This window comes from Macaca thibetana, chromosome 7, assembly GCF_024542745.1.
Source record: "Macaca thibetana thibetana isolate TM-01 chromosome 7, ASM2454274v1, whole genome shotgun sequence".
In the NCBI taxonomy this organism is placed as follows: domain Eukaryota; kingdom Metazoa; phylum Chordata; class Mammalia; order Primates; family Cercopithecidae; genus Macaca; species Macaca thibetana.
The window spans coordinates 90,607,557-90,627,585 of record NC_065584.1 but is presented as its reverse complement, the minus strand read 5'-3'; the positions used below and the strand labels follow the sequence as shown (position 1 = coordinate 90,627,585).

Below are 20,029 nucleotides of genomic sequence, written 5' to 3'. Positions count from 1 at the left end.
ACATATATTTTTTAAAGTTTTAAAGCTTTTAAAGCAAAAGCTGGCCCCTTCCCTCTCCCAGAGTGGGCAGCCCATCCCCTCTTTCAGAGTGGATGTGAACAGCAGTTGTATGAGTAGCTTTCCTTATGAGCCACAGGTCCCTCTGGACACAATGCTGCCTGGCCACGCCCCTTTCCCTTTCATCTTTCTCCTTGACCAATAGGCTTGGAGCATTAAGGCCACGCCCCTATTCTACATTCTACTGGGGCCCTGGTTACCACTCCTGTGGCTCAGTCACACAGCTGCCTGGTAGGTGACTGGAGGTCTTGATCAGTGCTCGCTGGGAATTTGCTGTTGTGGCCCCAACCCCACCTCCCTTTCCCACCCCGCAATGGCAGAAGAAACTCCACAGAACAGATTAGCCGCAGCCAAGAAAAAGGTAAAAACACACCAGGTCATGGCCCCAACCCAGCTACAGATCCCCTCCGATGACAAGACCACCGCCAGAGCCCATATCACTGCTGAGGCACACTAGACAGGGCCCTCCAATGCAGGTGTCTCTGGGCTCCCCACACAAAAGTCTTCTCAGTCAGCCCTGCCCCTTCAGCATCAGCCCAGTCCCTGCCCTCACCAATCACTCCAGGGTGACTCTGGGTGGGTGACTCCTGGGGTTCCCCTCTCCATTACTAGGCCCTCACCTCCTGCCGACCCAAGCTCGACCTCCCTGGGCTCTTTGGGCTCGTGTCTCCAAGGACCTGGGTCCCCCAGCCACAGACCCCACCCTCGCCAGTCATCCCCGGGTGACTTTGGGCTGGTGACTCCTAAGGCTTCCTGCTGCAGACTCTGCCCTCCCCTCCTGCTGCCTCAAGGTCAACCTCCCTGGGCTCTTTGCACTGGCATCTCCAAGGACCTGGGTCCCAACCCTGTGTTTCCCTCCCCCATCGTGGAGTGGTAACTCGGACATTGCACTGATGTGGTCCCTCCCCCCAATCAGGAGGAGTGGAATGTAGTGATGTCACAGTCTTCCTAGGAACTGTCCTTACTGCAAGACTGGCATTTATTCTTATGACCCAGTCCCCTAAGTGTTCTCACCCCATTTCTGGTTCCTGTGGTCACAGTGCAAATTTCCAGCTGGAAGGGGAATGGAGACTGTGGGACCTAGGAGCAAGAGGTTTCAGGCTGCCTCACTCCCTTAACATCGACATTGATGGGGGGGAAAGCCTACACTTCCCCGCAAGCACAAAACGTTGACCGTACCTCCATGTGGCAAGGGGAGAATGGGTTTAGTTTGGTTTTCTCCCAGGCTTCTGCTTTCCAGAGATTTTAACATTTTTTTCTGAGCTCTCCACCTCATATTCTAATTCTCTATGGTTCTGGGACCAGACTGCCCTTCAGTCAGTCATCTCTGAAGTGAGATTTGCTCATCTTCTGTGGAATAGATCTTGGGAAACTGAACTTGACAGTTTGACCCTTCCTCGTATTATCTTGACCTGGGGAACTTTGAGTGCCACAGGATAAATGTGAGACATCTTTCTGAAGCATCAGTTTCCCTGGATTCTCTTGAGATCAAGAGAAAAAACATGAATATACTTAGGGATGACAGTCACATAGGTTTCTAAGAGAATACCAGACTTCTCTCTGAAATGAGGCTTGGGTAGTCCTCTTTCTGTTAATTCCTGGATTTAACAGAAAGGCTTCCTTCTGCCATGAGGACACATTGATATAGAAGTTTGAGAGGTACTGGTGCACTTCTTCACACTAACAGACGTGTGAGGCTGTATGACTCTAAACCACAGGGCATACAGTTCCTGCCTACTTAATGTTTACTTTTCTACCTCTGCCTCTGGTTTTGGTCCCTGGCAGCTGCTGATTCTTGGCAAAACCCCAGAGCTTGGAGTCAGAAGACTGAGTTTCAAAGTTCCAGTATCGCCTTTTTCTTTTTTCTCTTTTTCTAGCTATGATATCAATTCCTCTCAGTCCCTAAAAGATTGTGACAACACTTATTATACAGTGGTTGGTGTCGTTAAATCAGATGGTGTATAAGAGTATTTTGTAAAAACTGTAAGGGAGGATGTGGCTGTAGGGGCCGATAGTTCTCATGACGATTACTGCTCTTCTTTCCCACAGTTAAAAGAATATTGGCAGAGAAACAGCCCTGCTGTTCCAGGAGAAGCAAAGAGTTACAGGAAAACGAATGGCAGTAACCCAGAGACATCCACTTCTGATGGTTGCCACTCACCTGGGGATGTGAGTGTTGGTGGCCAGGCTCCTGGGGACAGGGGGCCGAAGGGGCAGTAGAGGGTAATTGTTAAGATTGTGGATGGACTGTTGGGTACTGATTAAGAATTCTGGGTTTAGCCGGGCACAGTGGCTCACACTTGTAATCCCAGCACTTTGGGAGACCACCCTGGGCAGATCACAAGGTCAGAAAATTGACACCATCCTGCCTAACATGGTGAAACCCCGTCTTCACTGAAAAATACAAAAAAATTAGCCAGCATGGTGGTGGGTGCCTGTATTCCCAGCTGCTCGGGAGGCTGAGGCAGGAGAATGGCATGAACCTAGGAGGCGGAGCTTGCAGTGAGCCAAGATCTCGCCACTGTGCTCCAGCCTGGGAGACAGAGCAAGATTCCATCTCATAAAAAGGAAAAAAAAAAAACAATGAATTCTGGGTTTGAATCCTGCCACTCCATCTGCTAGGGATATGATTTAGGGCAAGCTGCTTGAGCTTTTCGGGCCTCTCTTTTCACATCTGTATAATAGAGGTTCTATTGTTTGCCTTCCATTTGTGAGGTTTAAATGAGATTTGTTATTGTTGTTTTTATGTTAATCCCTAGTACATGGCCTGCTGTAAACACTCAGCGCACCCAGGATATGGTCATTGCTCTTTGATTTTCCTCATCCCCAGTCTCAAGGGGAAGCCAGGACAATGAGAACAGCCACTTGCCATCAGGAGTCACTGATTTCAGACCCCAGGGTGGAATGGTGGGGAAATAACCATGAGAGAAGTTGGCACAAAGGAGTTATGGGACAAAGGGTCCAAGAGAGACAGAAAAGAAAATGTTGCCAGTTGATGTGAATGAAAGGAAGTCAGAGGGCTTAGACACTGAGGGGAACAGAATATCTCCGTGTGCACTCTCTTGTAGTCAGCAACAGGTATCCACGGGGTGGGCCCTACATCATCTGCTTCCCTGAAGGATCTGGAGGTAGGAGGCTCTGGGTGGAGGTGCAGTGACCACGCAGGCCAGCCCTCCAACCTCCTCCCGCAGCAGGGACTCGGTGCCCCTCTGCTAGCTGAGACAGCCCACACACACCCCAGCCCTAATGATTGTTCTCTCTACCTCTCCCCCAACTCCTCCTCCACCTCCTCCTCTCTGCATGCACCTCAGAGCCTGTGCCAAGAACAAGCAGTAGTCCTTGACTCAAGGTCCGTCAAAATCAATCGACTGAATAACACCATCAAATCTTTGGTAAGAGTCCAGTGGGGTCCCCTGATTCCACGCTGCCAATCCTGGGCTCCAGTTTCCTCTTGGGGCTCTGAAGAAAGGGGCTGGGGGCCCTGGTGCAAAGGGCAAATAGGGAGCTGAGGCACCCAGACCTCACCTGGAGGGACCCCAGAGCATGCAGCATGGCTCTTCTTTTGCTGCCCTCTTTGCCGACTGTCTCCTCTCCACACACCCCTGCTCGAGTCCTTGCTACACACGCCCTGGGGTTTTTGCCCCTTGGGGAAGTGCTAGCCTGACTGGTTGTCAGGGGCCCCGTATTTCTGCTGTGACTCAGTCCCTAATTTGCTCTTTGATTCTGGACAAGCCGCCTCTCCTTTTTGGGCTTGTGTTTCCAGAAGAGGTAGTGAGTATCAAAGGTGTCTGTTAGCTCTGAGAGTCTGAGATGTAAAGGCTCCCTAGAACGGAAACTTCAGGGCCAAGGGCTCCTATCTGTCCTTTTCCATCCTATATATACTGTGAAGAACCGTACCTGACCCATACGTGCTCAGTAAATGTTTATTGAATGAACGCACTTTTCTAAATCACAAGCGGGCAGAAGGGGGGCCTTTCTCAAACTCCATCTCTAGAGGTTTATGTTCCTGTCCTCTCAAGAGATTCCAGATTCACACTGAGTTCTGTGGCTGTGGGCAAAAAGCAACAAAGACAAAGACCCAAATCCTCTGTCCTTGGGAGCTTGAGGAGAGTTTACCAGTTTGTGTTCCCATTGGGTCTGAGAACTTTGCCTTTAAAATCCATTCCTGGCCCTGCCTACCGCTTCCTGGCCTGGGGAATAGAGTTGAGGGGGCCACCCTCCATCACCTTAATTTGACTCTCCCAACAGAAACAACAGAAGAAACAAGTGGAACATCAGCTGGAAGAAGTAACACGATTTCTTTGCTCATGCCATGACGGCTGGGTTTGGGGGACACTCAGATGTAGAAGGCCCCAGTCTTGTCTTGCCCACTCCCAGCCTGGGGAAGAAGGCTCACCCTTCAGATTCCACCCCATCCCCACAGGGTCCCTGATAACCTAATCCCATGGGTGGGTCTGTCCTGGGGCATTGGTGGCATTCTGGGGGCCTGTCTCTTGCTGTGCCATCTCTGCCTCCCCCTGGTAAGAGCTCTGTCTTCCTCTTCCTATAGGAAAAGAAGGCAAACAATGAGAAACAGAAAGCCGAAAGGGAGCTAGAGGTGAGTGGAGGGTGTGAAGTTTTCTCCTGTCCTCCCGAGAATGTTTCTTTCCTTCTCTTTCAGCACTTGCTTGGCTTTTCTCCCGAAGGCTCAAATCCAGAGATTGAATATACAGAAAAGGAAACTAACTACAGACCTGTATCATACGAAACGCTCTCTCATGTACTTTGAAGGTGGGAATCTGGGCACCCTGTCATCCTTCAACCTGGCACTTCGATAGGTCTTTAGGGGGAGTCCTTTGGGCCCCATTTCAACTCTTTCATTACAGAAGAGTCAAAGGATCTGGCTCCCCGCCTGCAACATTCATTGCAGCGTACGGGAGAGTTAGAGCGGGCTCTGTCTGCTGTTGCCGCCACACAGAAGAAGAAGAAGGTGGACAGGGTGAGTCTGACCACCTGCCTCATCCCCTGGGAGCCCAGCTTCGCAGATGGAGGAGTGATCCTAAAGGTCCCTTCTGCAGGATGGAGTGTCCTGCCCAGAAGGCATCATGGCCATTTCTTGCTGCTTTTGTGTCTGGTTGTTAGAGCAGCCTGGGGCTGAGTCAGCTGCTGTGGGTGAGTTGGGGGGTGCGGTGGGGAGCGAGCACTGGATGCAGAGTTTGGAGGCCAAGTGCCTGCCCTGCCCTTACCTGGCTGGGATCTTGGCCAAGTCCTAGGTGGGGTATTGGGTACTTGAACTGTGAAGGTACAGAAGAGTATCTTTAGTATGTTACCATTTCTGTAGAGAGGAAACGTGTGTGTGTGTGTGTCTGTGTGTGTGTGTGTACATACTATGAAAATATACATAAAATAAGTCTACAAGGGTTCACAAAAAACTCAGGAGAGAGCACGAGGGTGGCTGGGAGATACTTCCCTTCTGTACCTTCTGAGTTTTGGACTATGCGAATGTATCATCCTTTCAAACAGTGAACAAAAGATTCATTATCCCTTTCCTATCTGTGACCCCCAGCAAGAAAAATGGGCTTCAGAGAATCGGGTGGATCTGGCTGTTCAAATCCCAGCTCTGCCTAAGTGATCTTAGGCAAGAACTTAACCTCAAGTACTCCATGTGTTTTCATCTACACAATAGAGGGAATCATAGTAACTGTCTCGTATGGTGGTTGTGAGGATTAAATGGGATTGCTAGCATGGTACCTGGTGAAGCACTCCATAAAGGTTCAAACATTGCTAGTAATAACAGTAATAACAATAGCAATATTAACTGATCTCTCTGGGCCTCCGTTAGCCACCTGTAAATTCAATCTCTTTCCCTGTCCCTTCCAACTTTACTGAGTTCTTTTAAAAACCAGACCATGGGCTTGTAAATGCCTTGATCTGTACTGACCGAGTTGTATATTGAGCCTAGCCCTAGCCTGTTTAAGGGGCACTGTATGGAATGGCCCAGGTTCCCCTGATAGACACTTCTCACTCTTCACCATCCAGTCCTTGAACCGCAGTAAAACACTTCTCAAGACACAGTTAGAGCAGTCCTTACAGGAGCGGGCACTGCTGAAAGCACACGTGACACAGGTGAGGTTTTGCAGAGGGAGGATATGGAAGGAAGATGACCCCAGGTGGCCAGGAGCAGGTGGGGACCAGTGACAGCCCTTCCTAACTTCTGTGCCCATTCTTGCAGATGAAGGAGTCACTTAAACAAGTCCAGCTAGAGAGAGATGAATATGCTGAACATATAAAAGGAGAGAGGGCCCAGTGGCAGGAGAAGATGAGGAAAATGTCACAGGAGGTGAGATCTGACCCTTCAGCCTGCCCATCTTAGATAGGTCACTGGATCTTTCTGGGCATCCGTAACATGGGAATAGTACAGCCAGAGGTGGTCATGGGTCTGGGCTTTGTGGAGGTGGGGGCAGAGAGGGAGATGGTAGCCTGTCCAGCCACCAGCCCCTCTCTCCAGGGCCATTTCCCGCTGTGCTTTGGGCAGGTTTGCACCTTGAAGAAGGAGAAGCAGCATGATATGCATCGGGTGGAGGAGCTGGAGAGGAGCTTGTCCCAACTCAAAAACCAGAGGTGTAAGATGGGACTGGCATGACCTGGGAGCAGGCCTGGCATGAGAGGGGGCTGTGCGGGTGGGTTAGAATGCCCCAGGGAGGTGGGTGGATGGAAGGGCTTTGAGGCAGAGGGAAAGAGGTCTGTGCCGGGAGACAGCAAGTCTTGTTATCTCCATGAGCCTCAGTGTCCCCATCAGCAAAGAGGGCCCGTTGTCAGCCACCTACAGTGCTCTCCATCTGAAAGTGGTTTGGAAGATTGGCTACCATGCGGGTGCAAGGAATCATTAGCAGTGAGGCCAAGTTTGGGGAGCCTGAGAGGAGCTGTGCACCAAGAGGAGGGTGTTTTTTTGTTGTTGTTTTTTGTTTTGTTTTTGGTTTTGGTTTTTGAGAATCTAGAGGCCCTTATTGCCTGCTTCCTTTCTCAGCTGAACCTCTGCACCTGGAGCCCCCAGCAGTGCCCTCTGAGGTGGAGCTGCAGCACTTGAGGAAGGAACTAGAGAGAGTGTCAGCAGAGCTCCAGGCCCAGGTGGAAAACCATCAGCACTTAAGTCTCCTGGACCAGGCACAAAAGGAGAGGCTTCAGAGGCAGGAGGAGAGGCTTCAGGAGCAGCAAGAGAGGCTTCGAAAGCAGGAGGAGAGAATTCAGCAGCTGGCCGAGCCACAGAGCGGCGTTGAGGAGCTGGTGTGTTGCCCCACCTGGGGAGCCTGCCCTCCTCCCTAGCCCTCCAGGCCTTTGTTTCCCCACCTGTAAAACGGGGCAGTGTAGCCCTCATGTGAAATGTTACTTCTAAAGGCACCTGTGAGCCAGAGCCCTGCTCTGGTGGCTGTGGGAGAGAGGAGATGATTTTTCTCACCTGCCTCCACTCTTCCCGGTGCCATGGGAGGCAGACACCAAGTTCTAGGGTCTCCAACTGCAGTGGGTGACTACTGATTGCTTCTCTCTATCCAGAACAACGAGAACAAGAGCGCACTGCACTTGGAGCAGCAAGTCGAAGAGCTGCAGGAGAAGCTGCGTGAGGTGGAGACAGTAACCTCGACCCAGAAGGAGCCAGAGGCAGCGGTCCCAGCCCCAGGGACTGGGGGCGAGTCTGTGAGTGAGGAGACCCCCTGGGCCCTGCAGGAAGTCATGGAGAAGCTGGAGGTGGGTGAGTCCTGGAATAGGCCAAGAAGGGCAGGGATAGGCAGGTCGCTGCTGAGAGGTGACCCCATTATTTTGATTCCAGAGCGGCCTTATGGATCTCCTGGAGGAGAAGGCGGACCTGAGGGAGCGTGTGGAGAAACTAGAACTGCGATTCGTCCAGTACTGGAGGGAGAGATGCCCATCAGTGAGTGGGAGGCCAGGGCAAGGAAGGGGGAGCTGCAGGGCCGTCAGAGGGGCCCCAGCGTCTGAGCCCTGTCCTCGCGCAGGAAAATTAATCACCTTATAACGGAGCCAGAGGGCAGTGCCAAAGAGGCGGCACTGGGAGGAGGACATCATCAGGCTGGCCCAAGACGACGAGATAAAAGTAGGGTGTGCAACATCCCTGCAGGGGTAGGGGTCGGGGGTGGGGGTGGCGTGACACCTGAGCACCCCTCCCTCCAGGTGGAGCTGCTGGAGCTGCAGGAGCTGCAGGAGCTGCAGGGGATGCTGCTGCATCTTGTGCTCACCGCAACAAAGGGCACAGCAAATTCCTGGCCGCTGCCCAGAACCCTGCTAATGAGCCCGGTCCAGAAGCCCCACCCCCCCAGGAGCTTGGGGCTGCTGACCAGCATGGTGGTGAGTAGAGCCCTCATGCAGGGCGGGCAGGCAGGAGCAGGGGGTTTTGCACTGTGCACAGATCCCCGCCTCCCTCTCTCCAAAGATCTTTATGAGGTGAGCCTCACCGACAGCGCCCAGCCTGCGCAAGGAGAGGCCAGGAAGGGGTCTCCCCAGGACAACCCTACTGCACAGCCCATCATGCAGGACCACCAGGAGCACCCAGGCTTGGGCAGCAACCGCTCTGTGCCATTCTTTTGCTGGGCTTGGCTGCGGAGAAGAAGGAGATAAATATCACCATCATCAAAGAGCTGGTCAAGAAATTTTTTAAAAAGAAACAAAGTTATAGGGTTAATCTCCTACACAATTCATTTACTTCATTCGAATATTAGAGCTATTCATGTTTATTTGTGTTTCTAATTTATACTTTAAGTTTATTTGTAAAAAGTTAAAAGAGAGTGGGTCTCTGTGGCCTTCACTGAGGTTCACTCTGGCATCCTTTAGCATTTTTCGTTTTTAATTTCATAACTGTAGGTCATTAGCATGCATATCGAGTTTGCCCTTACATGGTGGGAGTTCAAACACCCAAAGACCCACTGTTTGCACAAAACTGCTCTCGCTGGTTTGGAATAGGCTGCCATGCTTTTTCAATGTTATTGCAGCATGTATGTTTATTACAGAATTCCGATAAAATTTGCTTATATTCTGCTATTGTGTTTGATCTAATCTTAATCACAGTGAGCTCTTCATTAGCTCAATATGCGGTTTGCCCTCAAGTGTGCACTATTTATTACTTTGTAATATGCCACTGTGAGTACTGACATTTAGAGTTGTTTAAAGTCCGAGAACTGGAAATAGCCTTTCCCCCATTTTCTGTGTATTGGTGATGGGAGTAACAACATTTTGGGGGATTTTTAAATCTCACAGAAGAGGAAAGTGGCCTGCTCTGGCAGGTGTGTGCGGGATAGAGTGTGTTTCATTTGTTCCGGTGCCAAGAATGAGCGCTGTACTATGGTAGTTCCCTCAGGATTTGTGTGTGCTCTGGGCTCATGAAGATGTTGCATCACGAGCTGCAGCAGTTGTGCTCTTTCTCGATGACCTAAAAAGGGATTATTTCTGAGGAATGAAAGGCTCCCATCATTGACTGTGGATGTGGAAAACCTTTCTTGCTTAGAACATTTGTATCTGTAATACATTTGAAAATCAGAGTTCGTGTTACCTGTTTTAATCACATGACTACATGTCCCAATACACAAAAGGGTGCTGGCTAGCATTCTTCTTAATATATTTAGTAAAGATCATAAGGAATCCCTTAAGAGTTTAAATATCCATGGAACAGGCATACAGGCTCTAGTCAAGAATGATTGAGAGTGAACGGAAGCAGTGTGACACCTGGCATTCCTCTCTGTTCATGGAGCTTCTTTGAGGCTTGAAGATTGATTTTACCATCTAGACCTCTCTAGCTAATACCTATTCTTCAACCACCTTGGTTACTCTGACATAGGAATTTACTTCTTTTCCTTGAATGGAAAACACTTTCAAAAATAATAACAAGCATTATCATAAACTAATATATGTGAGAGTACTTAGTTGAAACAGAAAGGAGTTTTAGTAGACAGTATTATACTATCTTTAAAAATCAAGGAGAACTTAAAATGTTTACAAACTGCAGTGCAATCTACTGTTTGTGAATGTCAGTGTATTATCAGGAAACGTGTCTGTACAATCACAGAGTTGTATTTCCTCACAAACTCCTTTACTAAGGGTGAAAATTTTTTTGTACCTCTCAGTTTCAGTTAGGGACATATTTTGTACAATATTTATGTGATTGTGCCTATGCATGATGAATGAATGAATTTCAGTCACACATTGCCTAAGTCATAACTTGGTGATGCTTGGGAAAGAAGCAACCGTTAAAACTTCATGAAGTTCTAATGTTTGTGTTCCAAAACATGTCACCTTATTAGGATGTACGGAGCTATGTACGTGTGCTCCCTGGAGTGGGGATTTCCTGGTTACGAGATCTCCATTTTTAGCATTTGGCATCCTCATGATACTTTTATAAATATGACAGTAACAGGAGAGCAACAATACGATTTTACCGATGGAATAACAGATTTCCCTGCATTCACTGAAAGAGTGCAAATATCGGGTCCTTGTGACTTCAACTGACTCTTCCAAATTGTATGAATGTAGCAATGTATTAGATAAGCCCAGTTTCAGAATGATAAAGAAAAAATGTTAGACCAAATAATGCGACTAATTAACAGTGGTACAATTGCTAGCCCGTGGGTTTAAAATGGACTGAAATTCCACTCTTTGTGTAGGTATTTGTCATATATTTAAGAAAAAGCTAAAAAGAATGGAAATGGTATGACAATAACATAAGTCTTCAAAGTGCATGCAGTCTTTTGCGATACCTCATTCAGCCAAGTATTTGTGCTCTTCCTCATTCAGTGTAAGGCAGCTTTCAATTTGTTTAGAAGGCAACATTGGAAGGTTAGAGTTCATCAGAAACATAGAATTTTAAAATGTGAGTTCAACTGAATAAATTTGAAAGTATTTGATTAAACCTGATAGGTTTTCCAGAAATGGAAAAAACTCAGCTCTAGAACTTTTCTAAGCTGTTTTTTAGAAAATTTGAAAATGTAAATCAGCCCTATCCATAATATAGTTTCTCTAAAACTTTATCTTAAAGAGTCATTTTAAAATAATATAAGTATTAAAAAATGTAACTGCTATCTTAATGTTCTGAAATAAGTTAAAACATTTTAAAATATGAACACTGTAGTTTAAAAGAATGAAACGGTGGGAAGGAAAAGTAGAGAAAGAAATGCCAATTCCAGCCCAAAGCTTTATTTGCCAAGTTTTCTTAGAATGAATTTTACCAATTTATGAATTCTTGTAAACAGAATTTATAATGGAAATACTGAAAGACTTTTCCCTAAAGTGACATTGTTGACTGCTGGTGTGATGCTACTCTAATGTAATAAATGATTAAATTGTTGCAAAGTGCTGCTTTTGCCTTAAAATTTTATTTTGCGAGTCTTGAAAACTATAGTATTAAAGGTATTGATACTGTGCAAATGCCGGGCATGCTTGGCATGAGATAATCTGTTTCGTTTTTACAAAATTATAATATAACTTTGCAATTGTTTATTAAAAGAACACAAGTTTACAAAGTTATGGGATTTAAAAAGTTATGGAGTGAAAAAGTTATGGGATAAAAAAGTGAAAAATTGTTGCAAAAATGTAGAAAGAAGTTTTATGCAAAGTTACCAAATGTTATGAAAAAGAAGTTACGGGATTTAAAAAACAAGTCATAGGATAAAAATAAAAATTAAAAGCAGTTCTGTGTCAGCAAAGCCTGGAGAAGTGGGGCTGGAGTCTGCACCGCCACCATGACCCTACCACCCCTTCCCAGTCACCCCTTTACAATTAGGGTAGCAAGACAAGACCTTAAAAATTAAAAATTTTTAAGCATAACTCTGATGGCCTCCTTACTCTCAGCATAGCAACTTTTCCCTCAGGGGGGCTCCCACCTTCTTATTCAGAGAGGTAACTGAGGCAGGACAGTGGGGCTAACTGTGGACCAGGCGAAGACATGGGCTGCTGGGGTGGCCCCCTTCCCCAGTGTACATATTTTTTCTGTGTAACGTTTTGTATATTCCAGAGGGTAGGGCCGCCCCTGTATCGTACCTAGCTGTGGTTGGAGCTGGCATGTGGGGAGGAGGTTCTAATAATTATTTGTGGCTGGGAAACTTATTTATTGCTAGCATAGGACAGAGGAAGGAGGCGTGGATGGGGTAATGGCTCCCTGGTGATGCGACTCCTGTTTATTTTGCTTTTTATTTTGGAATAAACAGATTTAACCATACTCCTCAGCCTGGTGTGCTCCCGTTTCCCTCACTGGGTCCTAGAGTTTGTGCCACCAAACGAGGAGTCCCAGAGTGTCTTCAGCATGTCCAGCGAGGCTGTTGGGGACCTTCCAGGCTTGTTACCTGTATGCTGCCTGGTGGCACCTAGGGGATTCCACGGGGACTGCCATGGCGCCTAGGGGGCGCAGTCCGGCCCTGACAGCCAACAGACTCAGAAGCCTGATCTAGCGGTGGCCGGGAAGACAGGTACCAGCACCTAAGGGCACTGACTTCCACCCACCCCAGGCGTCTTCCATTCTGTCCCCTTGCCTCCCTCTCCTGTCTGCACCTGGTGGCCTGTTCTTTCTGTCCCTCCTGAGTGCCAGCTACCCGGCAGGCTCCCTCCAGGCTGAGTTCATGGCCCTGCCCCCTGGTGGCCAAAGCCAGCTTCACAGGATAAGAGCCAGGGAAGCTCCAGGGGCTTTCCAGGAAAAGTGCCCCTTGGAAAGGGTATGGCCTTTTCACTGCTCCCAATAGCACCCTAGAAATAGCTTGGCCTTTCCCCTCCCCTGAGCTCCACAGAGAACACAGCCAGCAGAGGACACATTTCCCCGCCATCCAGAAATGGGTTTGCGGGACAGCAGGACTGGTAGAGACTGTCAGGCCACACAGCTGCCTGCACAGCACTCCCATGCTTGGTGGGGGGCGGGAGAGATGGCAGGGGCTGGCTGTCCGTAGGCCGGGCAGGACAGGGAGGCTCACTGGAGGTGCTGCACTTTGGAGGGGCAATGTCAGGGAACAGCTTTCTCTTATTGGCACACAAGACTCCAAAAGGACAGCACGGTGACTGATTCCCAGTGCTAGAGGCAAGGCGGCCAGCCACGTGTAGGAGTGTGTGTGTGTGTGTGTGTGTAGGTGTATTTATAGATATTTATAGACCAGGGCAGGGGTGTACCACAGAGGGGGGCACAAGTTTTCAGCAACAGTCACACCTGGAGGTGTCAGCTCACCACTACAACAGACCAAGTCACAGATGAAGGGGACAGGCTTTGGGGCTGGGGGAGCCACTGTCAAATCACAGAACAGCTGCCCAGGCAGGCTTGGAAAGGGAGGTCTCCAAGAAGAGGAGGGATCTGTTTAGAGGTCAAAGGAGGGCCTGGGGCTCTCAGGATGGGATGGACTTGCCGGACCCGATCGGCTGGCAGTTGGATAGAAAGCAGAGAGAAAACAGGAGAGAGAAAAGTTAGCAGAGAGTTGATGAGGCAAGTGCAGAGCACAGGTGTGCCACAGCAGCTGTGGGAGGGCCGGGCAGGGGAGGGCACAGGTGTGGGCGTGTCAAGGTTCCTGGAAAAGAGGGGCTGGAAGGGAAAGGGGAGGAAGATGGAGGGAGGAGCCGGAGCTTCACAGGTAGCGCCTGGGGGCTGTGGCAGCCCTCCCCACCCCACGCACGCGGCCTCTTCCACGGCACCCAGGTAATGCATGCACCGGTCAGACCAGTGCTCAGCCTCCTCGGGCTTCCCTCTTCTCTAGTCACCCTGTCTTCTAACCCACCGGTCTGGGGCCACCTCTCACCTTGGGGAGCCCAACGCAACAGCCACCAGGCCTGATAGAGAAGGAACACTGCTTGAACCAGGATGATGAAGCTAAAAGGGATGGATGGCTGGAGTGATCACTGGAGAACCCTCTGGGTGGTCAGAATGCCCAGGATCCTCTGAAGGGACCCTGGGGGAAACAGGGAGGGCAGGCAGCTGGATTCCACTGGCTATAGACTTATAAGTCTAAGAGGGAAGCCTCAGCTTGTTGGGGGTTGCAGGTCGCGTAAGTGAGGCAGGGCCCTTCCTGCTGGGAAAAGCAGAAGAGGGAGAGTCCATGGCAGGGAAGGTGGGCGGGCTTGCCGGGCAGAGCTCAGCCGGGACACCAGGCACTGTGGTCCCCTTGGTTGAATAGCAGAGGCGACCTCTAGAAGCAACAGGCCAAGGTGCGTGAGCCTGCTGACCGGCGATGGTGCTTGAGCAGTGGCCAGGGATCCTGCCTTCCGTCACACGCTGGCAGCTATGATGGTACCTGGGAGGGAGAGAAGGGGGCTGTGTGTCCCTACCTGGCCTGTGAGGTGTGTTGTGGGTTGACCGTGTGTATGGGACTCCCGAGGTTTTATCCTAGATCACCACTGAATTGCCGACAGATAGAGGAGGTATGACCCTGACTCACCCCTCCTCTGCAGTGGATTTGGCTCTCAGCACTCCCAGACTGGGAGCTGGATACTCTGCCCTGGCAGCATGACTCAGACTGCACAACAGGTATGGTGGGCCCAGGATGACATTCCTAGGCCTCTGGCCACCTCAGAGTGCAGCCCCACACACAACCCCCTCCAAGCTCTAAGCCCTTACACCATAAACCATGAGCTCTCTGATAGTTCCAGAGAGCACCCATGTCTGTCAGCTTGGGCACAGAGCCTGCTCCAAGAGCCCCAGGCTCAGCCATGGGGGCTGGGGGACTTTGGGGCCTTGGGGGCCAGCCCTGGTACCTGCATCCAGCAAGGACTCTCGGTACCTACAGCCAGGAGTTGTCCACAGACCCCGTGGGCGTGCTGATGGTGGCCATGTTGATGTTGCCGATGATGCTGAGTGCCTCCTTCAACACGTGGTGCATGCGCAGCATCTCGGCGCACCGCTGTGCCTGCTCTGCTGACTCCTCCATCAGCATGTTCTGGTCCCCACGTGAGTACAGGGACAGGACACCTGGTTGTCCTGCAGGTTCAATTTCAGGATGCCAGGTTGGACAGCAGCTCCGAGAAGATGAACTCCTTGGTCTGAGAGTGGGCAAAGAGGGAAGGAGGTTGGGACCTGATGCCTGTGCTGCGCTGGCCTCCTGCCGGGCCCTGGTGGGACTGTGTGCTGGACTTGGAGCCCTGAGTATGGCTTTTCAGACGCGGCTTCTACACCACTTAGACTCAAAGATCTGCCTCCCCACTGCCCTTTTCTCACTCAGATAGGGACACTGAGGTCCAGAGGAAAAGTCACCTGTCCAAGGTCACAGGTCTGGGAGGGGACCCAGGACCTATCATGCCACCAGCACACCTGTCTACTCAGTTTTTAAAATAAATTTTTTTTTGGAGATAGGATCTCACTCGGTCACAAGGCTGGAGTACAGTGGGCGAGATCACCGCTCACTGCAGCCTCAACCTCAGGCTCAAAGTGATCCTCCAATGTCAGCCTGTAGAGTAGCTAGGACTATAGGCACATGCCACCACCAAGCCCAGCTATTTTTAAAATTTTTGTGTAGAGACCAGGTCTCACTATGTTGCCCAGGCTGGTCTTGAACTCCTGGGCTCAACCTATCCTCCCGCCTTGGCCGCCCAAAGTGCTGGGATTACAGGCATGGGTCACTGTCCTCAGTCCCATGTTATATTTCCATGACACAGCTCTGCCCTGGACCTGGTCCCATAGGGCTGGTTAGCATCTCCCCCAGGCCAGCATGGCTATCTGCACCCCCAGTGCCACAGGAGCCTCCTGCCCCCATGAGGCGGTGCATGCACGTTGTTGATCATGACATGCATGATGGTCTTGGGCGTGACACCAACCATGAGGTCCCACATGGTGTTGTTGACAATGGCCATGTGTGAGTCCTGCAGGTTCTGGGTGGTTTCCATTTGCCGCTCTAGCTGTGAGTCCATGGAGTGCATGAAGCTGTTGGAGCCATTCTCCTCGGCTTTGCTGCCCTGTTGTGGAGAACACAAGGGCATCAGGGTGGCCAGGCCATGCAGCCAGGGTCCAGGAATCCCTAGGATCTCAGCCCCTCTAAGGGTACCTGGAACACTGAGGCACAGAGAGAAGCAACTGGCCTGAACACGCACCCAACTCCCCACACGGCTCTAGACGGTTTCAGGTCTCTGCCTCTCAGGACCCCAGATTCCCCTGATTCAGTCTCTTCTTAGTTCTGACTCTAGTGCCCAGAATTTGCCTCAAGCTACCAATCCAGAAATTGGAAAAGAACATCTCCAGGTCCTCGGCTTGGAGACCTGGACAAAGTTGTGCCAGGCTGCAGATGCCCGGCAGGAGGCAAGAAAAGGGCACACTTACTTTCCCCTTGTCCTGGGAGGCCCACGCACCAACATTGCCACCGCCGCTGCCCCCAGGGAACACAGCAAAGTAGACACACACAGAGAGGAAAACGGGAAGGGTTGAGTGAACCTGGGACACTGCACCCCAACTTTAATGCTTGTGGAATTCAGTTAGCTAATATTTTGTTGAGGATTTTTGCGTCAATATTCATCACTGATATTGGCCTGTAGTTTTCTTTTTTGGATGTATCTTTGGTTTTGGTATCAGGGCGATACTAGCCTTGTAGAAAGAGTTTGAAAGTATTCCCTCCTTCTCTAGTTTTGGAATTGTTTGGTTAAGGTTGGTATTAGTTCTTCTTTAAATATTTGCTAGAATTCAGCAGTGAATCATCAGGTCCCAGGCTTTTCTTTGCTGGGAAACTTTTTATTACCGCTTCAATCCCATTATTTGTTATTGGTCTGTTCAGGTTTTGGATTTCATCATGATTTAATCTTGGTAGTCTAGATGTGTCTGGAACTTTATCCATTTTTAGTAGGTTTTCCTATTTCTTTGCATATATTTGCTAATAATAGCCACTAGTGATCCTTTGAGGGTTTGGTTTTTTGTTGTTGTTTTTTTTTACTTTTTTTTTTTTTTGAGATAGAGTTTTGCTCTGTCACTCAGGCTGGAGTGCAGTGGTGCAATCTCAGCTCACTGCAAGCTCTGCCTCCCGGGTTCACGCCATTCTCCTGCCTCAGTCTCCTGAGTAGCTGGGACTACAGGTGTCTGACACCATACCAGAGTAATTTTTGTTATTTTTAGTAGAGACAGGGTTTCACCATGTTAGCCAGGATGGTCTCGATCTCCTGACCTCGTGATCCACCCACCTCAGCTTCCCAAAGTGCTGGGATTACAGGCTTGAGCCACTTCACCCGGCCTGAGTTTTTGCAGTATCAGTTGTCATGTTTCCTGTTGTTTGTCAATGTTATCTTGTCAAAAACCCAACTTTAAAAAATTTTTAAAAAATTTTAGTATAGTTTAGTTTTTGAGACAGAGCCTTGCTCTGTCACCCAGGTTGGCGGGCAGTGGTGCAATCTCAGCTCACTGCAAACTCTGCCTCCCAGATTTAAGCAATTCTCCTACCTCAGCCTCCCGAGTAGCTGGGATTACAGGCGTGCACTACCATGCCTGGCTAATTTTTGTATTTTTAGTAGAGACGTCATTTCACCATGTTGATCAGGCTGGTCTTGAACTCCTGACCTCGTGAGCTGCCCAACTCAGTTCCCCTAAGTGCTGGAATTACAGGCATGAGACACCGGACCCGGCCCACAGTTTGTTGTTAAATTTTACTTATTTACTTATTTACCTTTTCTTTAGAGACAGGGTCTCATTCTCTTGCCCAGGCTGGAGTGCAGTGGTGCAATCATGGTTCACTGTAACCTTGAACACCTAAACTTAAGAGATCCTCCCACCTCAGCCTCATGGGTAACTGGGAGTACAAGTGTGCACCACCACACCTGGCTAATTTTTCTAGTGTTTGGTGAGACAGGGTTTTGCTATGTTGTCCAGTCTGGTCTTGAACTCCTGGCCTCAAGCAATCCTCCTGCCTTGGCCTCCCAAAGTGTCAGGATTACAGGCATGAGCCACCATGCCCGGCCTGCATATACATTTTCTTTTCCAAGTTATATAAAGTATGCTGTATGCATCCTTCTAGAATTTATTTTTTTCACTTAATAGTATATTGCTGAGATTCTTATTGTTGTTTATAGCTGGGATTTATTCTTTTTGACTGCTTGTGACCTTACCAGAAGATAGAGATCCCGAGATCTCTTAAGAACTGCTGCAGGGAGTATACACTGGTATGACCACCTTGGAAAACAGTTTGACTCCATCTCATAAGGTTGAATATTCACACTCCTCCCAGCCCAGCAATTCTACTCTACATCCAAGAGAAATTCATGTCTATATAAAACAGGGGATGTGGACAAGGAATGTTCCTAACAACTCTGTTCAAAATAGCAAAAATCTATGCCCATCAGCTGGAGAGTAGCTGACTAAATCGTGCTTTTTATTCCCTTTGATTTCCTGTAGTCTTATGATGCAAGTGGCTTTCCCATGGCTAGCTTGGGGAGGGGGATACTCTTGGCCATCGAGTCAGTGGTGGCAGTCCTGCTTAGCCCTAGGGCAATCGGTGCTGCCCAAAACAAGTGTAAATAGAACAAGGTGCCCCATGGAGCCAATGCCTCGGGTCCCTGGGGGTACAGGCCTGTACTTGTAGGAAACAGCCATCATACACATCAGTCTTTTCCAATGCTTCTGTCACTGGGCTGAGTCCAAAGAACACCCTCTCCCAAAACATTACAAAGTTTATTGGGGCTACCATTTATTGAGCATTTATCATGTGCCTGATCACGTACTAGTGTAGTAATTGCATGCATTATTTTATTATTTTATTTATGTACTTATTCATTTATTTGAGATAGGGTCTCCCTCTGTTGCCTGGGCTGGAGTGCAGTGGCGCAATCACGGCTCACTGCAGCTTCAAACTCCTGGCCTCAAGTGGTCTCACCTCAGCCTCTCGAGTAGCTGGACTACAGGCATAAGCCACCAAGTCCAGCTAATTTTTTAAAAAACATTTTCACAGAAATGAGGTCTGGCTTTGTTGCCCAGGCTAGTCTTGAACTCCTGGCTTCAAGCGATCCTCCCCCTTCAGCCTTATTATTGCATTTTATCTTCACCATCACGCTGTAAGAGTGCCTGTGGGTAGGTGCTCCAAACAGTAGCAATGTAGCAGCCTCCACTCATAGGTGACAACGAGACTCAGTGTAGACAAGCAACTTCTCAAAGGTCACACAGCTGGAGGGTGGCTGAGCCAGGATGAAGACTTAAGACTCTAAAGCTGGTGCACCAGTAAATGAGAAAATCTCTGGGGGTTCAGGATAGCTTCCTCCCAAGAAATCTTTCTCCAAAGGTTCTAAGAACAATGACAGATCCATCTTCCATAAAGCAAACAAAACTAGCAGCTCCTTCATTTTGGGGCGGGGAGTGGAGGAGGATAAAGGTTAGATAAGCTCCAGGGCAACCCATTTTAATCCGACATATTTATAAGGCAACGGCCAGGACAGCACCTCAAACCTAAAGAACCATGCACAGCTGTCTCTGTGTGGCATGGAGTGTCCCTGGATGTAAAGATTTTCCAATGTGTGCTTACAGGCCAGTGGCATCATCCTCAGTCACAGGTTAAAGGGCAGCTAGGCCTGGCCTGCTAAGCACCACCGTGAGAATCTGCTGAGCTTTCCAACTAGTTTATCTGTTGTTTGCAATGAAAGATGCCCTGAAAAAGAAGGGGTGTGGGTGGGAAGAGTTCTGATTTGAGGTCCCCTGATCCAGGCACGATCTCCTTCCCCAGTTGCAGGAATCAGGAGACTCCATCTGTAAACACAGGCTCAAGCTATGTCCCCCAGCCCCCTCTTTCACTAGGTGCCACCCTCTGCTTCTCTTCCATAGACAGCCTAGAGCTGCCAGCATTCCCTTAGGATCTGTGCCCTCAGGCCTGGTTTAATTTTCTCCCTCTCCAAAGAGCCATCTGTAGGGCCAGAAGCCGGCAAAGCCTAACTCATTACTGGATGCCGGTTCCTTTGCCTGACTTTCAGTGATTCCTACCTTACCCTGGGGTTTTTTGTTTCTTGTCTCAACAGTAACATTTCTCATTCCTCCACAAGTTGAATTGTTCACTCCAGCCATCTGAAGCATGCTCCT

At 49.2% G+C, this 20,029-nt stretch overlaps 2 protein-coding genes across 3 annotated transcripts in view; both read left to right on the top strand.

Annotated features, from left to right (window-relative positions):
- LOC126959465 (ubiquitin-conjugating enzyme E2 Q2-like) overlaps positions 1–20,029 on the top strand; it is a 102,995-nt gene that overhangs the window by 33,630 nt on the left and 49,336 nt on the right. The gene's annotated exons all lie outside the window — the stretch shown is intronic.
- Positions 277–11,390, top strand: LOC126959462 (golgin subfamily A member 8C-like). Of its 2 annotated transcripts, XM_050798594.1 has the most exons (16): positions 277–418; positions 2,107–2,226; positions 3,369–3,449; positions 4,306–4,344; positions 4,607–4,654; positions 4,743–4,827; positions 4,923–5,035; positions 6,076–6,162; positions 6,269–6,376; positions 6,572–6,659; positions 7,064–7,320; positions 7,588–7,779; positions 7,862–7,967; positions 8,030–8,143; positions 8,221–8,394; positions 8,480–11,390. In XM_050798594.1, exons 1-16 carry the CDS (start codon positions 371–373, stop codon positions 8,662–8,664), a joined length of 1,845 nt encoding a protein of 614 aa, XP_050654551.1. In that variant the 5' UTR covers positions 277–370; the 3' UTR covers positions 8,665–11,390. The 2 variants fall into 2 exon arrangements, 1 of the variants encoding a protein (XP_050654551.1); XR_007727539.1 differs by having other exon boundaries at positions 7,862–7,963; positions 8,046–8,143; positions 8,221–11,390.